The sequence below is a fragment of the Ostrinia nubilalis genome, chromosome 1, assembly GCF_963855985.1.
Source record: "Ostrinia nubilalis chromosome 1, ilOstNubi1.1, whole genome shotgun sequence".
In the NCBI taxonomy this organism is placed as follows: domain Eukaryota; kingdom Metazoa; phylum Arthropoda; class Insecta; order Lepidoptera; family Crambidae; genus Ostrinia; species Ostrinia nubilalis.
In genome coordinates, this window is record NC_087088.1 from 4850398 (window position 1) to 4876185 (window position 25788).

Below are 25788 nucleotides of genomic sequence, written 5' to 3' on the forward strand. Positions count from 1 at the left end.
ACTTATAGACGTAGCTGAATGTTCCTTTAGAATTAAATAATAAGCTTATAGTTTATTTAATATTATGAAAAATAAGGGTACTTACATATTGTTTCGATTATTGGTAGCTGTTTTGGCTAAGTAACAGTATTATTTTTGTATAAAACCATTCCATTTGAACTTAATTATTCATTATTAACTTAAGATTCTTACATGTGTATTAAATAATTGACCAAAATTAGAAGAACTGCATAGAAGGTAAATCAAGAAGTCTTTTGAACGCGTGAAGTAGTTTTTATATGTAGGTCTGTAGTGTTTATATGGGTGGCACACAATGTTAAGTCAGTATCAACCCATCAAAGTTTTTTAATTATAAATTATCGTATTTAAGTATTGCCATTTTAATAGTTTCGTAAGCATGTGTAGACATTTTAAATTATACGAATGGCATTAATTGAATTGATTACATAATTAATAAACACGTATTTTTATATTGCAATCTTTACTTTGTCACATGCTTTTATAAGATTTTGCACACCAATGTGATGTGGAGTGTCGTGTCGCGTTAGTGTTAAGTATTTTTGTACTGCAAATTTCGCCTGAAACCACAAATTAAAGTTTGTTTTAAGGCTATTGTTCTAAACATACAAATAATTGTCTAAAGCTTGCTATTTTGTCTTAATATGTAGTACATTTAATGGCGTGTTGCGTACATTCCGAGCCCGTTTGAGCGTTTGAATCTTAAATCTCATGGTATAAAATGTGTGTAACTTTGGATTTGAACTCATAAATACTTATCCAAATCAACAAAGATTATTCAAAAATGAATAGACAACATATTAATGAGAGATACTCTTGGGAACAAGATGTGACTATGTAAAATATTGAAGTTTTCTCTGGCTATGCATTGTAATTTGCGTCAGCTTCTGTTTCTGTACATACTGTACGTTTTGGACGTTGATCGAAACACACGGTCATACGTGTAATATTCGTTTACTTGGTTAGTTTTTATGATATTAATAAAATATGGTTTAAAAAATTTAAAGTAAAAAATTATTACAAAATATCGATTGATCTTTGTTCAAAAAGTGCGGATTGTTCATCCAGTACATACATATTTCCTAATTAAACAATTTTAATGTATAAAATGTGATAAATCTATTCTTATTCTATTCTCAAAATACCTATAAGATAAATTCTAAAGGGAATGTAATGTGAAATTTTATATCGATTCGTTATCTGTAATGAAAAATATTATCGAAATAAAATTTTACTTTGTTATTCTTTTCTGACTCTTATGACTTAAATGCAGATAAATCAGTATTTATGACAATACATCAAAAAATCTCTTATGAATAATGCTAATACGTCATAATTTTTATAATAATCTAGCGATTCCTAAAAGAACCAAATTCTTATTTTTTTGTATAGTTTTAACCATTGTAAATATCATGAAGTAAATTCTTACATATCTATATTGGGTTCAATCAAATTATTAAAGGGGCATTTCACGCGAAGCGGACAGCGAAAATCAAGTCAGGTTTTGGATTTTGTTCATATTTGGATTAAATGTACTGCCAACAATCATTGTTTTTAGGCGGTACAAAGTTCGCCGAGTCAAAATTATAATTGTTTAAGAGTATGCATGCAACAATATTAACGTTTCAGTTATTTTCGAACAAATAATTTTTATACAGTAGCCAAATGTCGATAGCCAGTATGACGCTCATTGCGGCGCGCTCGCACTGTACTGCGTCTAAATCAAAAACCAATACAGACTCCATTCGACAACTTTACACACGTTATTTATAGACTACTAGGTATATTTTAAAATAAAAATTAAAAATTTTAAAAATACCAAAGTTTTGAAAAATTCGATTTTAAAACTTTATTTCCGGTTTTCTATGTGAACAAAAAAGAAATTTCAAATTTGTAGTAAATAGTAAGAAACACAGTTATTTATTCTCAAAAGTCCAATAGTTAGTTTATTTTTAATCAAATGTAATAATAGTAGAATAGCTTCTGAAAAATCTGTTCTTAAAATTTTACCAATTTTTTGAACGCTTATAAAAAATAAACTAAGCTTCATAAAAAAATTATAATGATGCACATCCATTCAGGTCATATAGCAGTACATTTAATCCAAATATGAACAAAATCCAAAACCTGACTTGATTTTCGCTGTCCGCTTCGCGTGAAATGCCCCTAAAACTAATGAATATTATGATTATACTTGAGTGAAAAGCAGTAGTAACATTATATTTTAACCGACTTCAAAAAAGGAGAAGGTTATTGTAATTGAACAATAGAGAAAGTGACGAATTTTTATTTCATACCCAAACAAATTTTGTTTCTGTTTTTCTAAAAACAGTAAAAACCAAGTAGGTATTCTTGAGCTATTATTATTAATTGAATCGACTGTATTTTGTTTATTGTTAACCTAATCTTAATTTTGCGTTTTTATAGTTTTGTTTTTATTTGACGTTGTGTCTTTGACGATCTTCAAATGTTTTATATCGGAGTAATGCCAAAATGTAATGTATTGACTGCTTTAAACTCGAGTAAAATACATACTTTGTTGGTAATCAGTATAGAAAATAGGATTATATTTTTGTAGTGTTCATATAAGACCAAAATTAATGTCCTAACTATACCCTTTACCCTACTATAAATTCGTACTATTATTTTGTCATTTATGAGCTCTAGTTGGGCAATTCATGGATAGATGTGATGTTAATTTTGACCGTTAGAGTTTTCATTGATCGTCGTAGTTTTGAGTGCCAGTGCGTCCGTTTTTCGACTAGTGCCTTACGAACGGACGGCGGGTTTCGTTGCTCGTAGGACGCGCTCTGACCATTAATCGTAAATAAACGACACTTACCTATTTCGTTGTTTTATTTCTCGATCTCAATAAAATCCATCTATTGATTATGATTTTCAATCTCAAGGAGAGAGGAAAGTGGAAGATCAGTCGCCACACGAATGCGGAAATTATACTTAGCAATCATGTTGCATATTAGAAAAATCTTTCATTCATGTTTATTGCGCCGTTATTTATTTATTACATTATTATTTTTGGTTAAACCACAGAATAATATTAAGTAGTTAAACCAAGTTTTTGAAGTTTTATAAAACCCTGGCAGGGTGCAAACCGACGCAAACAATATTTTACTTTGCCGCCAAAAGGGTGATTATTATTACTCTGTTGTTTCCATACTAAAAAAATAAAAAAATCCTCATAGTTTAAAAACACACTTTGCATAAATCGGAACGTAACTGTAATACCATTCTAAAAAATCTAAAATTAACCATCAAAAAGACAAATAGGTAACTTTCAATGAAATGTTTTAAAAGTTTAAATAATTGTGAGTAATAATAAAAGTATGTAATACAAATTATATGCAATTGATAAATATCAATTTGTCCAGCAGTGGACGTCATTTGGCTGAAACGAAACGAACGAACGATAAATATCAATATTCTGTTTTTACACAACTGTTTCATTTTTACAATAATGCTTTCGGTTAAATTAAAAGTATTATCATTTTTACTAGTTGATATTATTGGATATTATATTATTAACCTGTAATGTATGTAAATTAAAATTAATGAATTTTGAAAGTGAAAGTAGAGAATTATGTGGGCGTGTAATCTGCCAAAATATACTCAAATAGTGACTTTATTTGGTACGTGGCAACACTTTTGAGAAATGTCAAATTACATGGCGGTGCGTCGCTTTTTTGCTAATCACTGCCGTATTGCAGCAAATTCGAATGTAAATACGATAAAGCATCGCAAATTATTTACCTACGTTAATCGTGCAGCTGGTTTTAATCAAGTCAACAAATTTTTGGTAAGTTTTTATACAGTGTAGTGGGGTTATTTGGATACAAGATGCAATTTTGCACAGTTGCCCTGCTTATCAATATTTGAATCTTCAGAGAGCATTCGTGGTGGATTTATTGCACAGTTTTGTTTGCGAGTGTTCGCTATCTAAACGTTGTATTTAAACTCTCTGAGTGTCTTCAAATCAGTTTCTTGATAACCTCCTGATAGGTTGTTGTTACCCACTATTTATTAATTAAAAGTTGTGTGAGCCTTGAACATCTATTAAAGTTGATTGATCATTGATTCCAACAAGATTCTAATTTGAACTATTGTTTAAAAAATAGTTGAACAGTGTAATAGATAGTAGTAGCAGTTGAAAGTGTATGTAAGTACTTATAAACAGGTTGGGTTACATAGCCTGCTTTCTATTTGTTAGCTAAGTATCCTTGTGCGTAAATGTACGTACCACTACTAAGTACAACTTTGTCCTACAAAATTGTTGCCAGTGTAGTGCCTTAGAAAGTTCTTGCAACTCCTATAAAGCATAGTTCTTGTAGTAAGTGTTGATTCTAATAGCTGTTAAGCCTGACTGCAATATCAAACAGTTTGCAGGTAATCATTTATTGGCCTATTGTGCACAAAAGAACAATACATCATTGAGATTCAAGTGGCACCTTTTAAAAGTTAGCTGAGTACCATAATGTCAGACACATTATCTGTTTACTTTACCCTTGTTTTGCCATTTGTGTCCATTGCCAGTGTGTTTAGTTATTCTTCTCCAATTTTATTAGAATTCTCACTACTGAACATTAATTTATTCCAAGTAGGTAGGTAAATGTAATCCAAAACAAGCACCGGTGTCTAAAAATGATTGATTTTCTATAAATAAAATTTACATTGTTCCTAAATAATACTGATTATGACGTAGAATAGTAGGTACAGTCAGCTCAGGTAACAGGTAATGACATTTTATAGTCAATAATAGCCACTTTACACAGCTAACCACAATTTTGTCTCTGGTTAGATAAAGTTAAGAAAAACAGTTGATTTATTTCATACAAAGGCAGATTATTAATTGTTTGATTTTTTTCTAATGACTTCCAAGGGCATAATAACTTTTGATAATGTGCAAAATCTATACTTGATAAGTAATAAGACAAAGAATTTAAGTTGTTTAAAATTATAATTAAACTTAAGAATGTTTTGATATTGTAATTTCAAAAAACAATAAACATTACAAAAAACATGATTTTACTCACCAAAAAAAGTCCAATATGGCAATTTGCAATAGATAGTGTAAATGTATAGTAGAGAAAAAATAATTACATATTTAATTAGAAGCCCACATTGTATTATTGAAATATTGTTACATGAGTAGAAGCAATCATAATGAAGAATCCTTTTATGTATGTATGTGTAACAGTTATTATCTTTATTATGTATTGGTCTGTCAATGACACAGGTGTTATTGCATTTGTCATTAAGACATCTGCAATGCATCAAAAAATAGAGTTTAGTGCATTTTGTTATGTGGTACCTACATGTATCATATCATAATGGAAATTTGCTTTAAAATCATTTGAAATTTTGAAAATAAATCTTCTAATTATCGCCTTTGTCTTTTATCATACTTGAAGGGCTCCAGTATGTGGCTAAAGCTAAAGTGTACAAAATCCTTATCTGTTTTCACTTGCAGTTTATTGTAGATGTTATCATTATTGACACATGTGGGTGGGTATAATTTATACAGCTTACCCATTCACGTGTTTATTTGTAGTGGTAGTCACTCGTAGTTCTTCCTTTTTATCTGCTTTTTTCGAGCTTCGATACTGCGTAAGTACTAGAAAATGTCCTAATCTGGTCCTTTGAACCCCTTCAGAGTTGTTCACCCTAGCAACAACATTGGTGAATCCACAGAGTATGTAATAATCTAGTTTCTATAGCGGACTGTACCTACATACTTTCAAAGCAAATTCTTCTTTTTGCAATCGAAAGTGACAATTCTGTCGTGAATAGACGCTGAAAAAAGATAAAAACTTGTCACTGTCAGTGAATTCCGATGGTGCTGAAAGTGAAAAATAATGTCCGTCGATTCGGCATGCACCAGGTGGTGTGCTCAGCAGAAGGATTGTTCATGTCTCACCACGGTTGGTATCGATATAAGCAGTTAAAGCGCGCGCGGCCGCCAGTTTGTTTCGGTGTGGTTGCGTGCGCGGTCGCCATGCGTGCGTACTATGCGTGTGTTACAATGTGTGCGTTGTTGCAGTGCGCCTGCGCATCGACGTCGTCCGCACCCAGGAATATGAGCTTCGTGTACCCAGAAGCGCGCAGAGATGAGACGGTCGTTGACAACTACCATGGAGTCAAGGTATACTTGCTACGCTACTCTAGAACTTATAACACGGGACCATAATTGCGTTAATTAATTAGATCTCGCTAATCGCAAGATAGATCATACCCAGAAGCGTGCTGAGCTGAAACAGTCATCGATGACTACTATGGAGTCTAGTACCTCGCCACGAGACTTCAGCCAGATCTTATAACAAGTAGTAGGGACAAAATAGCGACGTTTAATTTCGTTAATTAATTAGATCTCGCTAATCGCAAGATAGATCATTATCTATCATCTTGTTGTTGAAAGGTCAATACGATTGATAAAATAATTTTCAGTGTATCATGATGATTGTTTAATTTTTACGTTGTTATTATTGTTGTTATAGCTAGTTTTTAAGAGACACAGCCCTTATTCTACTGTTTTTTTTTATTTAAACATAAGCAGTGAATATGCATTTAGTGCTTTCCCATTAAAATTTCGATCAAAGTCACTAAAACACAATTCAAATAACTTGCATAAACCTTAAATCGAATGTTTTGTTCCGTGGTTTTCACATTTTCAATGAAATTATCAATATTGATCGCGTAGGTACGCTTGCTCGCAAACGTATGCGTGATTTCCATACTAATTTGCTAACTTACTTACGGTACTTGCATATTTAGGGTCATTGTATGTGTGATCTGCCAATGAATAGGCTGTTATTTATTTTAACTGTAATCAAATTGTATTAATTTTACATACCACGTTAAATAACTTGTATGAAATTCTACATTCTCCCAAAACTTACGCGCTGAGTCATAAAAGGTTTAAAGCTGAACTCTGGATTACAGAACCATTTTATAATAAACAATAACTAATCGAGCGAGATGTAACAAAAAATATTTTCTTCTCCTTTTTGGTTCCAAAGTTCAGTTCCAAAATTTATAGCGTGTAATGTTTTGTCGCTCACCTCTCTACTTCTTTGCATTATGTTGGGCATTTTGTTTAAAGGATAATACTAACTTTTTCTGCTACTCAACCTACCTAAACCAATGTTAATTATTATTAAACAAAATGAGTTGATAAACCACCGTTAAAATAATAACGAACCATGAATTGGTTAGTTAAGTACTACCTAACCTAGCTGCACGCGATTTAGTGACTGTAGATTACGATAATAAGTAGCTCAAGAAAAAAATATAGTCTACGTGTTATTTTCGTGTAAGTTTCATCAAAATCTGTCCTGTAGTTTTTGCGGGAAGGAGTAATAAGTTTCAATCCTCAAAAAATATCTCGTTTACAATAGTGCAGGGGTGGCAAACCGGTCGATCTATGCTGTTCCATTTAAGATTTCAAGAAGTATATAAGTGTTAGATCGCCCAGGGTTTCGTTAGTAAACAGTAGATCTTATGTCTAATCAAGTTGGCCACCCCTGCAATAGTGTATAGTATTAGGAGTACCTACGTCATAAAGCGCGCAATCAGTGTGCCTTCGTCATAAGATTCGGATATTGAAACCTTTACCCTCTTGCTGGTAAAATTACAAGCAGGTTAACAGTAGTTCAAAATAACATGTCCCTACAGAACTTTGGACTTTCGTCCAACGTGAGGATAATTTTGATTAGTATGGGACTATAGAAACCTGTTATCCTATTGTATGTATTAGTATTCTAAACTAGTTATTATTTTGATAGCTCATTTATTATGCACATACCGGTCATTGACACAGGTTTATTGAACCTTGTACTCATTTGCATTTTTTTATTATAAAAATACTGTAAAGTTGACGTTTTGCGACATTGACCTCCTTTCCTCATTCTTGATTTTCTTATTATGTAAGTTTATTGGTGCATTAAATTAAATAACATCGATGACATACAAAAACTACCGCGATCGATTACAATGGTTGATAATGTAAAAACTACGTATACATAATTCATTTATAGCAATTGTTGGATTTAGGTTTATTTATTTTATGTTTACAAAATTAGTTTCAAACATTTCACGTTTCTTCTCGATTCATTATTGCAGATTGAGGCTTTTGATTGAGGCTTATGACCGAAATTGAATCGAGCTCAGAATCGTTTTGGAGTGCGGACTTTTGTCTGAACTGCCAATTAATAACACCACAAAAATGTTTAAAAGGTTTCCTCTTGCTTTGTCTGTGTATAAAAATTAGAGATGAAACGGATAGTTGTTTGGCCGGATACCGGATACCGGATATCCGGCCAGCTGCTAGGCCGGATAGCCGGATATCCGGCGGCCGGATAGTTGGCCCATTGTCTCGTTACATGTCGTGACGAGTTTAGCGCCGCAAAGGCGCTTCGAACGCGATCAGTGTATCTAATAAGTAGACTAGACTAGTCACACTTTTCGAAAATCGAATCCGTCCGAATAGAATGTCAGATTTTGCCACTTGTCTAAGGGGCAGACAATTCGGGCGATTTCGGTTGCCATCGTGAGTGTGTGATTGAATAGCGAAAATTAAATTAGTTTACTTGCTGCGTTATCTGACTGAACTGCATTATATCATCAGACCATCAGTGAAAAAAAGATCGTCTATTTTATTTGGCAATATTTCGACATTAACAGATAGGTATTTACTATTTATGCATTAGTTAGATTAGAGTGAATAGCCCAGAAAAAGAAATTAAGTTTTTTGAAATTCCTTAATATGGCTTTTTTGTAACTCTTTGAACTTTAAATAAAAGCCGTCATTATTATAAGCCATTTTATTGATATTTACCTCAAAGATTAATGTATTTCATTTTATTAATAGGAAATTGTCGTAGTTTTTTAATATCCGGTATCCGGCCGGATAGTGAGTCACTATCCGGTATCCGGCCGGATAGTAAATTTAGGCCGGATATCCGGCCTACCGGATAGTTACCGGATATCCGTTTCATCTCTAATAAAAATGACATAAACCCCACAGATAAAAGACCCATACCGCTGGCTGGAAGACCCAGACTCCAACGAGACCAAAGAGTTTATAGACGCTGAGAACAAAATCACGCGGCCGTACCTAGACGCGTGCCCCGTCAAGGCGGACATCAACGAGAGGCTAACCGAACTGTGGAACTACCCCAAGTACTCGTGTCCCTTCCGCCGTGGTGACCGGTACTTCTTCTTCAAGAACACTGGACTTCAGAATCAGAAGTAAGTGGTATTACATTGCAGCATTCGTTTCAGTTCGACGTCTACTGCTGGACAAAGGCCTCCCTCAAGGATTTCCATAACGACCGGTCCTGCGCTGCCCGCATCTAGGTACTTCCCGCAAACTTCACTAGATCGTCGGTCCACCTAGTTTTGCCCACACTATGTCTTCCGGCCCGTTGTCGCCACTCGAGAACTTTTCTGCTGCTTACTTTCTGCTACTTTTCTAAGTGGCATTTACATTACAGAATATTTATTGAAATATTGATGAAAAAAGAAGTAATCCGCACCAAAAGACTGACAATCTTGCAAAAGTTTCAAACCAATAAAGTTATGGGCCGAAATACTGGAGTAACTTTTTTAAAGACCTTAAACCTATCTATAATATGTTTGAATGTTAATCATATTAAACGCCATGCTGGGAATTAATCAAAGTTTTTCTAGTAACCGCGATGGCTTTGTTCCAGCTAACAAATATGTAGTATGCATAATCACGGAATAATGCAAAACCGGTACGGCCACACGTGCTAAACAGTGCATTTTGAACGTAATAAATGTTTATTGGACCCGTGCGGTTAATTAAAGTTGTAAGTCACGTAACTATCAATTTAGTGTCAGTGTGCAGGCATTATCTACGTAATCGGTACCGGCTCCCGCAGCGCAAACTCGTGGCCAATGTTGGTCGAGATATGTACGCTTTTTAGTAACTGTAACGCCAACGTTTGATTCCAAAGCCAATGTTTGACTTTCACTTCGTTGCGTCCAATGATAGCCGGCTGGTACAGTACTTATTGGCCGGAGAGAGTATTTATTTATAGATGGCTGATAATAACAAAGCTTGTTGAGATGGAGTACACTTACGAGTACACCTTACATACCACTTAGTTGTCGTGTGACGTGTTCCGTAAGGTTTGCAAAACATATCCCCCTACTAATAAAAAGTTACACATGCGTTGAACAGTTGTTTAAAGTAACATTTCTTTCTATACTAAACGTCCCTTTAAACATTTGTTCTACGCGCGTGTATCCTTTATTAGTAAGGGGTATTAGCGTGCCGGTATTCTCGTTACTCGAAGGCTAACTTGAAGAAGCGATAGCATTGCACCGACTGAAGCGTGAAGCTCTTGTTGGGATATAAATAGTATAGTTTTTCCCTTACAATCATCTAAATTATATTGTAATGTCCGGCTATCCGATTAATTATTATTGTGTGTAGCAACCCCAAAATTTAGCCTAGGCACAGACCCCACTTTTAGTCACCCGATAGTTGGGCCCGATTGAATCGGCAGATACCAAATCGGTGTAATGTACGCACTTTGATACATGTCCATTGTCCATACTGATTAACAGCCCGACCCAACTATCGGCCAACTAAAAGTCGATGATCTGCGCCTAGGCTTATCCACTAGTATGTCCAATTCTCAATTTCTACTCTTTTTTCAGTGTCCTGTACGTACAAGACAGCTTGGACGGCGAGCCGCGAGTGTTTCTCGATCCCAACACCTTATCCGAGGACGGCACGATAGCGCTCTCGGGTAGCCGGTTCACGGAAGATGGCGCCACTTTCGCTTACGGGCTCTCCGCCAGTGGCTCCGACTGGATCACTATACACCTTAAAGATGTTGCCACAGGTACGAGTTTTCAGTGTGCTGTAGATTATAAGTTTATAAGCAATGGAAATCTTAATGAAAGAAGGGATTTTAGCGCTCAGGCAGTCGGTTTACTGGTTCCACTCGCTTAAAAGTTAACCGCCAGTGGCTCCATTGCACTATACACCTTACAGATGTTGCCACAATAACGAGTTTTCAATGTGTTTAGCGCCTAACGTGTCGCAAAAGGGTACGATATAGGTTGCGATTTTAGTAGACGGTGCTTTCTCGTGAGGGCTATTCAGTTATTCATCAATAGATACTGACTGCAGATAGCTAGATTATATTGATGGCGATTTCCTTCAACACACCCAGATGCTCAACCTCTTTTAGTACATTCAGATAACTTTCTAAATTGAACCAATCTGTGACCCTCTACAATCTACATCATAGAATCTCTTAGTTCTAAACCTAAACGATTGGCATTTAAATAGCAATATGTATACCGTGTAAATAACATGGCAAATATGATCGACAATGTTGCGACTTGCAACATTATGTTGACGATTCAAATCAACATCGTAACAAACAACAAAAACAATGCTGTCTTCGAATGACGCTGATGTAGTTCTGTGCCGGAAAACACTACGTGTCCTGGATGTTTTCTTCGCTTGCGCACGTATTTTTATGTGTTGTTACTTGTTACGTATGTAAGTACGTGAAAGAATTTCACCTTGGATGACTCTGCAATGTCCTACGTGGACTAATGGACAAAGTTGGACGCTCTTGGTCCCAAGGTTCAATTCCCAGGCAGAAATAAAAAAAAGTTAAAATAGGTAATGTTTCTGTGATTGGGAAAGTATGATAAGCCGGGTTGGTCAAGATGTATTTATGTCGGACGAAGAAAATAAAGATGAAGAAAATTAATCCAATTTTTATTGATTTCAGGTAAAGATTATCCAGAAGTTTTAGAGAAAGTTAAATTCGCTTCAATGTCATGGACTAAAGATAACAAAGGATTATTTTACTCTGTGAGTATACCTTCAAGTACATAGTTTGTTTATAGCAAATATCCTTATCCTTTAATAGAAAATAACTATTCTAATAAATATGCAAACTGTGTTTACGGCACGACATCGACGTATTTTGACCCTAATTCACGTGGTTTTAAGGGGCATTAGAAAGGACATCCAGTCAGTTATTTCCATATGACCTTAACATAAATATAATTGATCGTGCTTTGCGTTTAAATTATCTTCGTTTTGATTAATAAAATACAGTAATTTACCGTATGACATCGTAGTATCAGATCTTTATGAGCGACATCATTGACTGATGTATTTATTTTTTTACTAAATCTTAGGGTAAGGGTAAAGTTGAACTTTCAAAACTAACGATTTAGTTTTAATCCAAATCAATTCAGAATTTGTATTAATGAGTTGTACCAAAAAATATTGTCACATACCGGTAACTTTGCTTGGTTTGAAACTAAAGTGCGCTTTGTGAGATGTTCAAACTTCGAGGATATTCATCTGTTGTAATATTTTATTCCAGCGATATCCAGAGCAAACCGGCAAAACGGACGGCTCTGAGACAGAAGTGAACCGCGACCAGAAACTGTGTTACCATCGGCTGAACACTCCCCAGTCGGAAGACGTCATCACCGTAGAATTCCCTGAAGAACCCCTATGGAGAATGTGAGTTTGATATAATACAGATTTAACCAGTTATGAACCGGTTAGAAACCAGTTCTATCCAGTACATGCTAGTTTTAACTGGATTAGTGATCATTGGAAAACAGCATTTTTTTATTCTCCGAATTTAGTTAAAAGGGATAATTTTTCAACTGTTACATAAGTATCTTTTAACTGGAAAATCGATCGAAGTCGATGTGCCAAACTTATTCCTCAGTCAAAAGTTATCCGACGATTAAAAATCAGCCCTTACTTATATGAATCAGTAGATTAGATAGTATTCTAGTTTATTTTTTCAGTATTAACTAACGTTATCTTTTTCTCGTTAACAGAGATATTCAAACTCACATCCAGGGCCAAGACAAACGCTCGTATGTCTTCTCTGGTTATGTACATTACTGTAGATACTTTTACTTTGAGAAAACATGAGTTTGCTTTGATGTATTTACCTTTGTTCTCGTAAAATACCGATGTATTGTAAGATTATTTATGGGCAATGTACATTATTATTATAGCCGTGAGTAAATCATTTTCATATACTAGTATGTATATCGTAGAATATTATGATATATCATAGTATGACATGAGTTAGACTACAAAGTTTAATGTAATTATAGTAGTATTGTAATAAGCATATTATTTCTTTGTACCATAAGTAACCATGTTTACCACCTTTTAAAATAACCCACACGTGTTATGCAAATAATTGATTTGAATTTTAATCTATGATAATAGATTTCCATAATTTCTATGCTATTAAAAGATACGTTTAAGTGTTGCTCCTTATGTCTCAGGGTTAGATTTTCTAGATATGATGATCATAAAGTTTAAATTAGTTCTCTGGCGACTATTTGACAGATAAATTCCTAAAAAACTAAATGCTAAAAATGAAATTTTACAACAAATTGAAAAAAGTAGGGCTTTAGAGCAAGAAGTGTATTTTTAAAGAAGTTGTATCTCATGTTGGTTAATAGAGATCGTTTCATCCACGAAGACGCGCCCCACCATTCTTCCGCTAATGTTTGAGTGTTATCGGCACACGCTAAGTTATCCATGAGTGCACACGCACAAACTCCAAACAACAAACAACTCGGATCAAACTCCCCGCACCCCGCTCGACCAAACATTGGTGGGGCGCGTCTTCATGGATGAAACGATCTATATTTATAACTTCACTTTATTTCACAGCGGTGCGGAGGTGACGGACTGTGGTCGCTACCTGATCGTGTCTCCAGTGAAGGACTGCCGCGACAACCTGCTATTCTTCGCCGACTTGTCGCAACACGCTGACATATCGGGCCTGCTGCCGCTCACGCAAATCGTGCATAAGTTTGAGGCGGATTACGAGGTACTTTACGCTTGTATTTTTAAATAAAAAAATCTATTTGTTGTAGAAGAAGAACTGAACTACATTGTAGTAGAACCCTCGACCTCTGCCATGAGAGGTTGAAGGTTCGATCCCTGTACAATACAAATATTTGTGTTACGTGTTCTATGTAAATAAAGAATGTAGAAAAGAAGTTAAAGATAAAATTTCCAGCCGTGATTACAATTACTGAATTGTGAAACGTCACACAAGTATTAATTGATAGTGGTATGCGATTGGTTTAAATATTTAAAATCACCCACAAGGTGGACCGACGACCTTCGATGCAGGAAAGTGCTGGACGCAGGCCGTGGCCAACCGGTCATGGAAATCATTGGGGAAAGCCTATGTTCAGCAGTGGCCATCCTATATGGCTGAAATGATGATGATTTAAAATTACAGATTGAACCCTAGCCCCCTGAGCCCTAGAGCGTAAAGTGATGGCAAATTTAAAAAAATGAATTTAACTCTACACGCGCTGGCATTCCAATCGGCTTGAGTGGCCAAAACTCAACATTCCAAAAAATCACGTACATACTCTGATTACGTTACAACGTTGACATAACAAACACGTTTCGTTTCCAGTACGTGACCAACGAAGGCTCCGTGTGCATATTCCGCACCAACAAGAACGCGCCCAACTACCGGCTCATCAAGATTGACCTCAACAACCCTGCCGAGGAGCACTGGGAAACATTGATACCGGTAAGGTACTAAGGAGTTCTACAGTATTGTATTGTAATAATATCTTCTCAAATCTCAATTTCCCATTTTTATAGCCAATTCTTTCAACCTTCAATTTTATTTGTTTTACATTTTCTATTCACTTTTTTTAAACATTTTACAAAATTACTAAAATAATAAAAACGAAGTTTTGTAAGTAACGTAAAATTTAAAAGTTTATTTCCGTAACGGTGTTCATAATAAAATGGGTCTGTTATCTTTTTAAAGGAGCATCCGAGTGACGTATTGGACTGGGCCTCGGCCGTCGACAACGACAAACTCGTTATACATTACGTCAGAGATGTGAAGGTATGTATGTTCTAACACAAAGTATTTTATAAACATTGAAGTCATTTCTAGATGAGAGACACATACTGATAATTCACGGTGTATAATGTATATGTATGTATAACCACCCTGTATAATCCGGCTGTATCTCCAGGTCACCTAGATACATTCCATAGCAGCTGTAATAGACATTTAGGTACATACATTTACCAATTTTGGTGATAAATAGGCATTTTGTATTAGTTTTTGTATAACGCCTGAACAAAAACAAATGGTAATATTTTGGTGTTATACATAGATTTCAAATATAAAAAATATATAATAATTTAACTAATTAAGACATGACGAAAAAACTGAGGTAGGTCTCGTTTCTGTCGGGTCTGGGTCACAGATGACCGTTCTTCTTTCTGACTTCACCATACCATTTATATGCCCATGTTAACATGGGCTAGTGTCGGCTCATATACCCATTTACCTAATACCCTGTATATGTGGTATTTTTTATTCAATTTCAGAGTGTACTCCAACTGCACGCGCTATCAACCGGCGCGCTCCTCCAAGAGTTCCCTCTAGCGGTTGGTTCAGTCGTGGGCTTCAGCGGCAAGAAGGAGCAATCAGAGGTGTTCTACCACTTCATGTCCTTCCTCACGCCCGGCGTCATCTACCACGTCGACTTCAAGAAGACGCCCATTGAGCCTACGGTGGGTAAATAAAGTTATCTGACAAACTTTGTACCGCCTATATTCATGAGAAATAATGTAAGATTCTAATGGTGAAAGATTTGACAAATCGATCCAGTAGTTTCTTGACTTCTTTGTGATAAAGGGATAGGATAGGTCTCAAAAATAATTCGATTAACTAATATGTAAATTATTTTGATAGAATAAATATTACAATATAGGTAATCGATTTAAGACGCAACCACAATGATCGTCATAAATAACTTGCTTCCTGTTGTGTAGGGTCTTGCCTCTGCGGTCTCAAATACGCTCGAACGTATGAGACTGTACATTTAGTATTCGTTTTTTTTAATTTAAGAAAAAAAATCCTATATTCAAATAAATATACGATCTCGTTTTGTCAACTAAATAAATATTTTAATTTCAGAAAATTGTGAAAAAAGCAAGTGGCAAGTCTCTGTAATTACCTGGTCTGATTAGTTATTTTGATTAGCTAGTTAGGTACTATAAAAAGTATACCTTTCTTGTGTAGTTAGTGTATATCAAGTTGTTGCTATTGCAACAACTACGTATTTAAAAAATTAGGGCATGTATAGTCTGGTCCGTGAGCACGTAGAATTTTGTCCAATGACCCCAAGCTACCCATCCTTCTCGCTCCCGTGTTTATTATATTGCTGTCGCGACTGTGCGACGGGCGGCCACAGTGAGTGTGCGAGCGCGACAGCAACATAATTACACGCGAGCGATAACCAGGCTTTAGTTAATTAACATATTATTATTGAATACTAGTCACAATAATGAAATAGATATTTTCATTATTTTCCAGGTGTTCAGAGAAGTAAAAGTGAAAGGATTCGACGCATCGCAGTATGAGGCTAAACAAGTGTTCTATTCAAGTAAAGATGGCACCAAGGTGCCTATGTTTATCGTTTCCAAAAAGGTGAGTGATGAGAGTTATTATCGAGATTTCCTATATTTTACATAAAAAGATGAGGCTCTCAATAAATTGATATTGTCAAAGTTAGAGTAGTGTATGGTATATGATTTTGGAAAAAATTGCTTTTGATGTTAAGATTTAGTCCTTCAAGTCTTAAACCCCCTGTCAAATATCCGAAAGAGGTTAATCTTAAATCATGGACAAATATCTAGGACTCTTACTCTACTCTAGTAGGACAAATCTTTGAATTCTAAAGCTGAGAGTCTCACCTACTGCTGAAAAAGCCGCAGGGCTGCAAGGTGAAGGGCAAATCTTGCCATGAGGCTGGTTTTCAGTGGATACCATTATTACAGACTAAAAGTTTCAGAAATTAGCATTTTCATTTAAAAAAAATCCATCTCTCCAGATAGACGTCCTACACTACGTCTGCTCAACTTGAGAACGACTCCATCTAAAAACAATAGTGGGACCGCAATGAAACGGCCATTGTATTGTTTCCAGGACTTACCGCGCGACGGGTCGAACCCGGCGCTGGTGTACGGCTACGGCGGCTTCAACATCAACATCCAGCCGAGCTTTAGCGTCACGCGCCTCGTGTTCATGCAGCACCTGCGCGGCCTTGTCGCCATCCCCAACATTCGCGGCGGCGGGTGAGTTCAATAGCATTACGTTATTACCGCCATGTGAACCTTGTACAAGCATTCTTAAACAGCTGCTACCACACAGCAACGTAAATTAAGCGTCATTTGCTTTTACCTGCCAACAAGGCAACCGTGTAACTTATGGATTCACCTCTACACGTCACCACCGTAATCTTGTAATTTAAGGTTTATTCGCTTTCACCAGTCACGTCATCCTTGTAACCCAATCTTATTATTAATCGACAGCTCTGTCGATATATCGACCAATAAAAATCTTCAGTCAGCATAAAGCGTATAGGAGCGTATTCACAAAGCGGCTGCCAAAAGAAACGTGCGTTGAATGTTCTCTCGCATATCGCGGTCATTGCTAATCGACTAGTGAAATGTTTTCCCCGATTATGGTACTGAAAAATGATTCTTCAATGTGATCACATAAACTGTTAAAATTTTTAACGCCACGTGCGAAGATAGACCATGTAAATAAAAAATAGGGCGAATTTTGTCGGTTATCACACAGTGACTGCCTCAAATAAAAGCAGATAAAGATAAAGATACATTTATTTGTTCAAACATGTGTACATAAGGTGTTAAGTCAGCATTTAAAATGGTATCAACATGTCGTACCTTTGCGGTGTACAAATTAAATTAAAAATAAAATATCAATTACAATAATACTGCATAATCAATCAAATCAAATTAAAGTTTAAAGTCAATGTTGCATAATCAGATTAAATGGAAAAAAAAATATTAAGAAGTAAATCAAAATTTGTCACTTAGGAAGTCCGTCAGATTATAATAACATTTTTCAATTAATAAATTTTTAACCTTCATTTTAAATTCATACAATTCTAATTTTTTTATTGTTAAGGGGATGTTATTGTAAATTCTAGGTGCCATACATAATATACTTTTACTCATAAGAGCTGAATTTGAGGGGGGCATCCGTAGTCTTGAGTAGTCGCGTCGGTTGCGACTGACAACATCCTCTAAACGAATAAAAAGTGACGGATTGGCCTTAACAAACAGTACTATTTCTAAAATATATATTGACGGAAATGTTAAAATTTTATAAGCAGCTTCGCGTATTCCATTTATTCAACGAAAATAGAAAAGAACTACCTTTCACTAATAAACAATCTATTTCAGTGAATACGGCGAACGGTGGCACAACGCAGGCCGCCTTCTCAACAAGCAGAACGTGTTCGACGACTTCCAAGCGGCCGCCGAGTATCTGGTCCGCGAGAAGTACTCACGGCCCGAGCTGCTAACTATACAGGGCGGTTCCAACGGCGGGCTGCTAGTCGCTGCCTGCATCAATCAGCGGCCCGACCTCTACGGCGCCGCTATCGTGCAAGTGGGGTCAGTGAACTAGCAATCTACTACACAGAACTTCTAGCAGTAGAGTCGTTGTTAAAGGCCTCCGCTAAAACTCGCGCGGGTGCATGGAGTGGGCAGGCCACCTGCTCAATAAGAAGGAATGTGTTCGACGACTTCCAAGCGGGCGCCGAGTATCTAAAGTCCGGTCGCCGAGCAGATAGAATTTCGTCCAATGACCGCAAGCTACCCATCCTTATCGCTTGCGCGTAATTATATTGCTGTCGCGACTGTGCGACGGGCGGCCTCAGTGAGTGTCCGAGCGCAACAGAAATATAATTACGTGCGAGCGCTAAGGATATTGCTTGAGGTCATTGGAAGAAATTCTGTGTTCGTTGACCGGACTTTAACCCTCGAGAAGTACTCGCGGCCCGAGCTGTTGACCATACAGGGCGGCTCCAACGGAGGGCTGCTAGTGGCCGCCTGCATCAACCAGCGGCCCGACCTCTACGGCGCTGCCATCGTGCAAGTGGGGTCAGTGAACTAGCAATCTACTACACAGAACTTCTAGCATTAGAGTCGTTGTTAAAGGCCTCCGCTAAAACTCGCGCGGGTGCATGGAGCGGGGAGGCCGCCTGCTCAATAAGCTGAACGTGTTCGACGACGTGACCTATGTGGGCCGCCGAGTATCTGATCCGCGAGAAGTACTCGCGGCCCGAGCTGTTGACCATACAGGGCGGCTCTAATGGCGGTCTGCTGGCGGTGGGGTCAGTGATCTTTGACAGCATATTCCACCCAGAAATTCAAACAATGGACCACTAAAGTTGTCATAATTAATAATTAACTTTTTTTTAAAATAAAACCGACTTCAATGCGTGAACACAAAAAAAAACTAAAAATTAAATAAAAGTTCTACCCTTGGGGGTGAAATATTTTCTTCAAATTCGCATGAAACCACCCTTTTGATAATACCTATTCAACAAAAAAATAATCGTTCAAATTGGTTCATAATCGGCGGAGATATTGCGTATAAAAAAGTTCATCCCCAATTTTCCACCCTTGGGGGTTGTTTTTTCTATTATTAAATTTAAATGGGACCACCCTTGAGGTATTACATATACGCCGAAAAAAGATTTGTTCAAATCGGTTCATAATTGGCGGAGTTATCGCGTAACAAACATAGAAAAAAAAAACATACGGGTCTAATTGAGAACCTCCTCCTTTTTTGAAGTCGGTTGAAAAGTACAAATAATAGTGACCGACCGAATATTCGTTTTCGTTTTCGGCCATTTTCGGCCAAAAAATGGACATTCGGCCATATTTTCGTTTTCGGCCAAAAACCAGCCGAAGCTTCGGCCAAACCGAATATCAGAAATACGTGAATAAGATGGTGACGTTTATCGTTCCGATATCTTCGGGAGTGAATCTGGTGCACTCATGGTTCCAATCAGACTTGAACGGACGCGGTATTGTCACACTCTTTTGAAGTTGTGAAGTGAGGTTACGTTGAAAAGGGGGTCCAGCTAGAATTTTCCAAGTTCAAAATTGAATACAAATAAAACCTAAGAGTTTTCATTAACTTTAATTGTTTCAAAATAGAGTCTAATGCGGATTTGAAATACGCCATGAGTCACTGGTCGGAAGCCTACAGAGCGTTCGCAGTTGAGCAATAAGTATTTGAAATGTATTGTCGAATGATCGATGAATGTCTGATACCACAACTGCAACTGCATCCCAGTCAACTACGTAACTCTATTTCAGCAAGAAGGTGTCTCACCACACACGGAGATTACCTCGATGGAGACACTGAGGCCTATTATTTTTTTTCAAATAAATGATCAGCAAGTACAGGGACATACCCTAGCCGCCTCGGTCACCAGATATCACACCATGCGACTTTTTCTTGTGGGGATATCTCAAGTCAATAGTTTACAGCAAACAATCCTTAAATAATTCAGGTTCTGTGAGAAAATATCCGCCGTGAAGTTGCAGGAAAATTATTAGCGCGATTTGCTCTCGCATAGTTGCGAATGTAAGGGTCCGGCTGTGAGAGTGCCTATAGTAAAACGGGCATCATCTAAGACATTGCCTATAAAAAATTCAATTCGCATTGTTAAACTCCAGTTTGCATTTGTAATAAATAACAAAAAAAACATTAATTTATTTGTATTCATTTTTGAAGTTGAAAAATTCCCACTGGACACCCTTTATTTCTTCTTTACTTCCCAATATTTCAATATACACCGGATATAATATTCTACTAAGAATGCATGATTAAATTTTTTGTGTTTTAAGGCCGGGTAGCAGAGAAAATGGCGAAAATGAGGTTTTCATTTTTGATTTTTGAGGTACTAAACAGTAAAATTAAAGGCTAAGATTTTTATTGGGCATAGTTGAGGATATTTTCTAGGGCTATTAACGGATGGAAACACGATTTGATGAATTTGACTCGATAGAATAAATTCCCAAAGTTACCTCTATTCGTTTTCTATTTATGGTTTTATTTTTAAAATAAGCGATTTGAGATTCTAAATCTTTTACTAAACTAAAGTTCAGAAATATCTTGAGGGCTTTTAACGGATGAAATTTTTATATTGCGTCTTATTTAGTTACTATGTTAAAAAATGTGGAAAAAATCGTCCATGACGGCTTGGACAATCTCAATCAGTCGCGCGGTGGCGCTTACGGAGGACGGACGCGTGTCAGTTTTTTGGCCGTGACAGTTCGCGATTTGTCAATATTTTTGACAATGATGACTTTGATGAGTCACAGTATAATAATATCAGTGTTACTGGAGAAAGCTTAAATTTTTGATAATTAAAAATTATCAATTCTGTCTACCTATTGAAATTTAAATCGTTCGCATCCTTTTAAACGAAGACTCTACTCATGATACATAGTACATTCCTCAAATATGAGACAAAACCAATGAGTTGAAATTACATTTTAATAGTACCTACATACAATCGTCTTACACTCTTTAGAAGAGCACACTGACACAAATAAATAATAAAAAATACTGTCTAAGGTCTGTAGCTAAAGGTCTAAGCTGCAAGATAGAAGAATCTTCTAGCCAAAAAGATGGCAGATGCAGCAGATGTCAACGGATTTAAAACTGGAGTTCATATGACTCCTTGTAGACTTGAGTCTCTAGAGCATCCCTTCCTCCACCATGCGTAAGAATTTTCACAAAAATACTGTCTAAGGTCTGTAGCTAAAGGTCTAAGCTGCAAGATAGAAGAATCTTCTAGCCAAAAAGATGGCAGATGCAGCAGATGTCAACGGATTTAAAACTGGAGTTCATGTGACTCCTTGTAGACTTGACTGTCTAGAGCGTCCCTTCCTGCACCATGCGTGAGAATTTTCACAAAAATACTGTCTAAGGTCTGTAGCTAAAGGTCTACGCTGCAAGATGGAAGAATCTTCTAACCAAAAAGATGGCAGATGCAGCAGATGTCAACGGATTCAAAACTGGAGTTGATGTGACTCCTTGTAGACTTGAGTGTCTAGAGCGTCCCTTCCTTCACCATGCGTAAGAATTTTCGCAAAAATACTGTCTAAGGTCTGTAGCTAAAGGTCTAAGCTGCAAGATAGAAGAATCTTCTAGCCAAAAAGATGGCAGATGCAGCAAATGTCAACGGATTTAAAACTTGGAGTTCATGTGACTCCTTCTAGACTTGAGTCTCTAGAGCGTCCCTTCCTCCACCATGCGTAAAAGTTTTCCAAAAATACTGTCTGAGGTCTGTAATAAAAGTCTAAACTGCAAGATAGAAGAATCCTCTCATTGTTATCTGTAATGTAAATTATTTTTAAAATGTATTTAAAAAATAAAATGTTCGTTTTATTATTTCAATAATCTGACCTCTCAACTCAACTACACTACACAAACACCTTTGTTCGCAACTGTACTGACGAAACCTCGATATTATACCGTTCATTTAAGATGGCAAGCTTTTTGCTGCGGTAATGCACTCCAGGTAACCGTGTGTGATGCTTATTGCTCATAGTGATTTTCGATACAGAGCCCCGTACATACGTTATACATAAATTATGGAAAGAAAACACCCAGACCAATACAAACAAATATGTATGCAATTTTAGTATGATATTTTTATTTATTAATAAACAAAAAGACTGAACAAAATTGATGCGTGTACTGATTAATGTAATTAACCACATGCAAAGCTTTGTGAATTGCAACAACTATAATTTATTATCCAAGCTCTAAATAATCGCTACTACGAGTAACATAACTGATCATAAAATGTTTTTCCAATCGCTCAAGCTCCCGAGGATCTACCGATAGGTTGGGTGACGTAATCTTGAAATTCTTTTAGCCGGCGCGGAACTTCCGGAAGGTCAGGTGACGCCACGCCTCTTTGAACCGTGTTTACTTTGGCAGTTATATTCTATATTATTTTATTCGATTCTAAAATATATTCCCAAAAATTTTGAAAGTTGTTTTAATTTGTATCACTTGGATAATTATGATTTGTATTAGAAAGTGCTGTGTGTGTGACGCTTGAACGGAAGGAAGTCAACCTAACCTAACCAACTGCGTATTTCTATACTGTGTAGCCGCGAGAGCTCTTTGGCGCGCTGTCTTCTGCGAAGTATTGCGCGCGCAGATTTTGACAGCGCGAAATACCTACTTTAGCAGAAATACCAAGCCTTAATGCCGGTTTTCTTTAATCAATCCTTATCAAAATCAACTGTCAAACGTCATTATGTTTTTGGTCAAAACATTAACGGTTTTCAAAGTTTTTTACATAATTTCAGATTGAAATTTGAGAGTTGAAGGTCATTTTCGTTTTCGTTTTCGGCCGAAAATGAGACTGCAGCCGAAGCTTCGTTTTCGTTTCCGTTTTCGGCTGAAAATCTATATTCGGTCGGACACTAACAAATAATTATGATTTAACAAGGACGATGCTATCACCACATCCTCTATAAAAGTCAACTTTGAGCGAGCGAGAGGAGCAGATATGCCGCTAGATCCGCAAAAGTTTTTTTTTTCTCTATAAATAAAGGTGCAAAAGATGAAAAGGGGCAGATTTATTGTCACGGCGACAAAGATCCCTCCGCGCCTAGTCTAATTACAGTCGCGAGCACTAAACCGTATAACCCACGTAAATGATTACTCCGATATGACAATTTTGGTTTGTTGCGCCTCCGGCTCTATATGGCTGAACTGATTTGGATGATGTGCATGTAAACTAAGGAATCGCACTGATGTTTTATTTTGATTAATAGATAAAGATATTTTTATTTATCAGAACATGTGTGACAATACAGAAATATATTTTTGGTGTAGGTTTTAAGAATAAGAATGTCTTTATTCAGCATAATTATCATTTAAGGTATACAAAGCAAGAGTACGCGTATTAATGGACACTTATTTATTATATCTATTCGCAGCGTGCTGGACATGCTGCGCTTCCAGAAGTTCACGATCGGGCACGCGTGGGTGTCGGACTACGGCAGCTCTGACAACGAGACGCATTTCCACAACCTGCTCAAGTACTCGCCGCTGCACAACATACACCCGCCCGATGACGGTAAGCGAAGTCAGACAAGCTACAACAAACATTTACTATTTAGTTGACAATAAATTGGCCTTCCAGGGCTAGAATTTTGTTCTTTTAGAGAAATCGTTGTAATTACTCACATGGGGGTTTATCGTTTTTATACTTAAGGCTGCGTTTCCACCAGAGATGTGCATAGCGAGGGATGTGTTTGTAAATAAAAAAAAACAATAGAATCGCTTCATTTGCCTCGCCTCGGTAAATTCCTAAGAGCACCACTGGCTTGAAATGACCCTACAGTGGCGCCATTCTGGCGAGTGCAAATGCGATGGACTTCCTACCGCTTCAGCGCTCAGTTGGCGCCACTGTTTCGTAACTAGCAAGTGATTTATCTTAGTCTACAGTAGCGCCAATTGGTGAGCACTAAAACAATAGCCTCTTTCAAGTTATAAAAAAAATTTTGCCCCTTTTGAATCAGCTAAGTTTTCGTTACATACACCTCTTATGCTGGGATGCCCCATCTATCTCACTTTGACTGTAACAAACATAAAAAATCTGTCAAACTCCATATTAAAATCACCGGTTTTTTGTTAAAGTTACGGTTAAAGTTTTGTGGTGCAACTCGGCCTTATCCCGTTTGTAGCGAATACCTTTCTTTACATCTTTCTCTGTCCCCAGAGCACAGCGAGTACCCAGCGACGCTCGTGCTAACAGCGGACCACGACGACCGCGTGGTGCCGCTTCACTCGCTGAAGTTCATCGCAGCACTGCAGCACACCGCCGGCGCTTCATCTCGTCAGGCGCGCCCTCTACTGGCGCGAGTTGATACCAAGGCGGGGCACGGGGGAGGGAAGCCCACCGCTAAGATTGTGAGTATATCAACTATTCAGTTGCCTATTTATAGGTCTCCCTTCTGACCCACCGCACTACCAAACCACACTACCAGTAGTGTCGTGGGGAATATTTTTTCCCTTCTGCACTACCAAGCCTGTAGTGTCGTGGGTAACATACATCTTCATTCCCATCGACACTAATACCATAACTATATGTAAAACGCTTAACTGAGCCTGAGGTATTGAGGGGGTGATTTTGTGACGGTCAAAGGAGAATTCAAATTTGTATACCCTGTCACGTCATAATGTCAATGTCACCCCTCCCGTGCTGCTCCTATAGATGACCCACGCTGAACTGTCCCACCAAACTCAATGACAGGGTGGCGCTACCATCGTTCAACTATATGGTTTCCAACATGGCAAAAATCGGAACCAGCGTTCCGGTATTGACGGTGGCGCCCCACTGTCAATGTCATGCATAGGACAGTTCAGTATTTTGGAACTATAATATGTAATCTAACTATTAAAAAGCTATGCACCCCTACTATTACTAATGACCATGATATTGGGTTTGTTTACATTTGGTATCGCTTCTCGTTGGCCGTACTTTATCTGCTTGCTACAAAGAAATGCGGCGACAGAAAACCATCCACTCTCAATAACGAAACCGTTTTATTTTCAGATTGAAGAACACACAGACATCTTGTGCTTCATAACACAAGCACTAAAACTCAAATTCGTGAAGTAACCCAGCTGCCATATTATCGGATTTAGTATTACAATGAGATAAACAGAAATAGTATTATGTAAATAAACGCAACCACAGTCTGTTGATGATTACCTCTGGGTCTTAGATAAGACTGGTGATATTGTTACGCATTGCTACTATTTTTTATTAATAAAACCTTGTTTTTATTTTTGAACT

At 37.0% G+C, this 25788-nt stretch overlaps 1 protein-coding gene across 1 annotated transcript; it reads left to right on the top strand.

Annotated features, from left to right (window-relative positions):
- Positions 1-3664: 3664 nt before the first annotated feature.
- Positions 3665-25786, top strand: LOC135087638 (prolyl endopeptidase). The gene is made up of 16 exons (XM_063982380.1): positions 3665-3832; positions 6074-6175; positions 9056-9279; positions 10720-10907; positions 11814-11896; positions 12420-12562; positions 13748-13907; positions 14511-14630; positions 14877-14957; positions 15452-15637; positions 16443-16556; positions 17055-17203; positions 18341-18553; positions 23924-24063; positions 24709-24899; positions 25546-25786. Exons 1-16 carry the CDS (start codon positions 3689-3691, stop codon positions 25609-25611), a joined length of 2304 nt encoding a protein of 767 aa, XP_063838450.1. The 5' UTR covers positions 3665-3688; the 3' UTR covers positions 25612-25786.
- Positions 25787-25788: the final 2 nt, after the last annotated feature.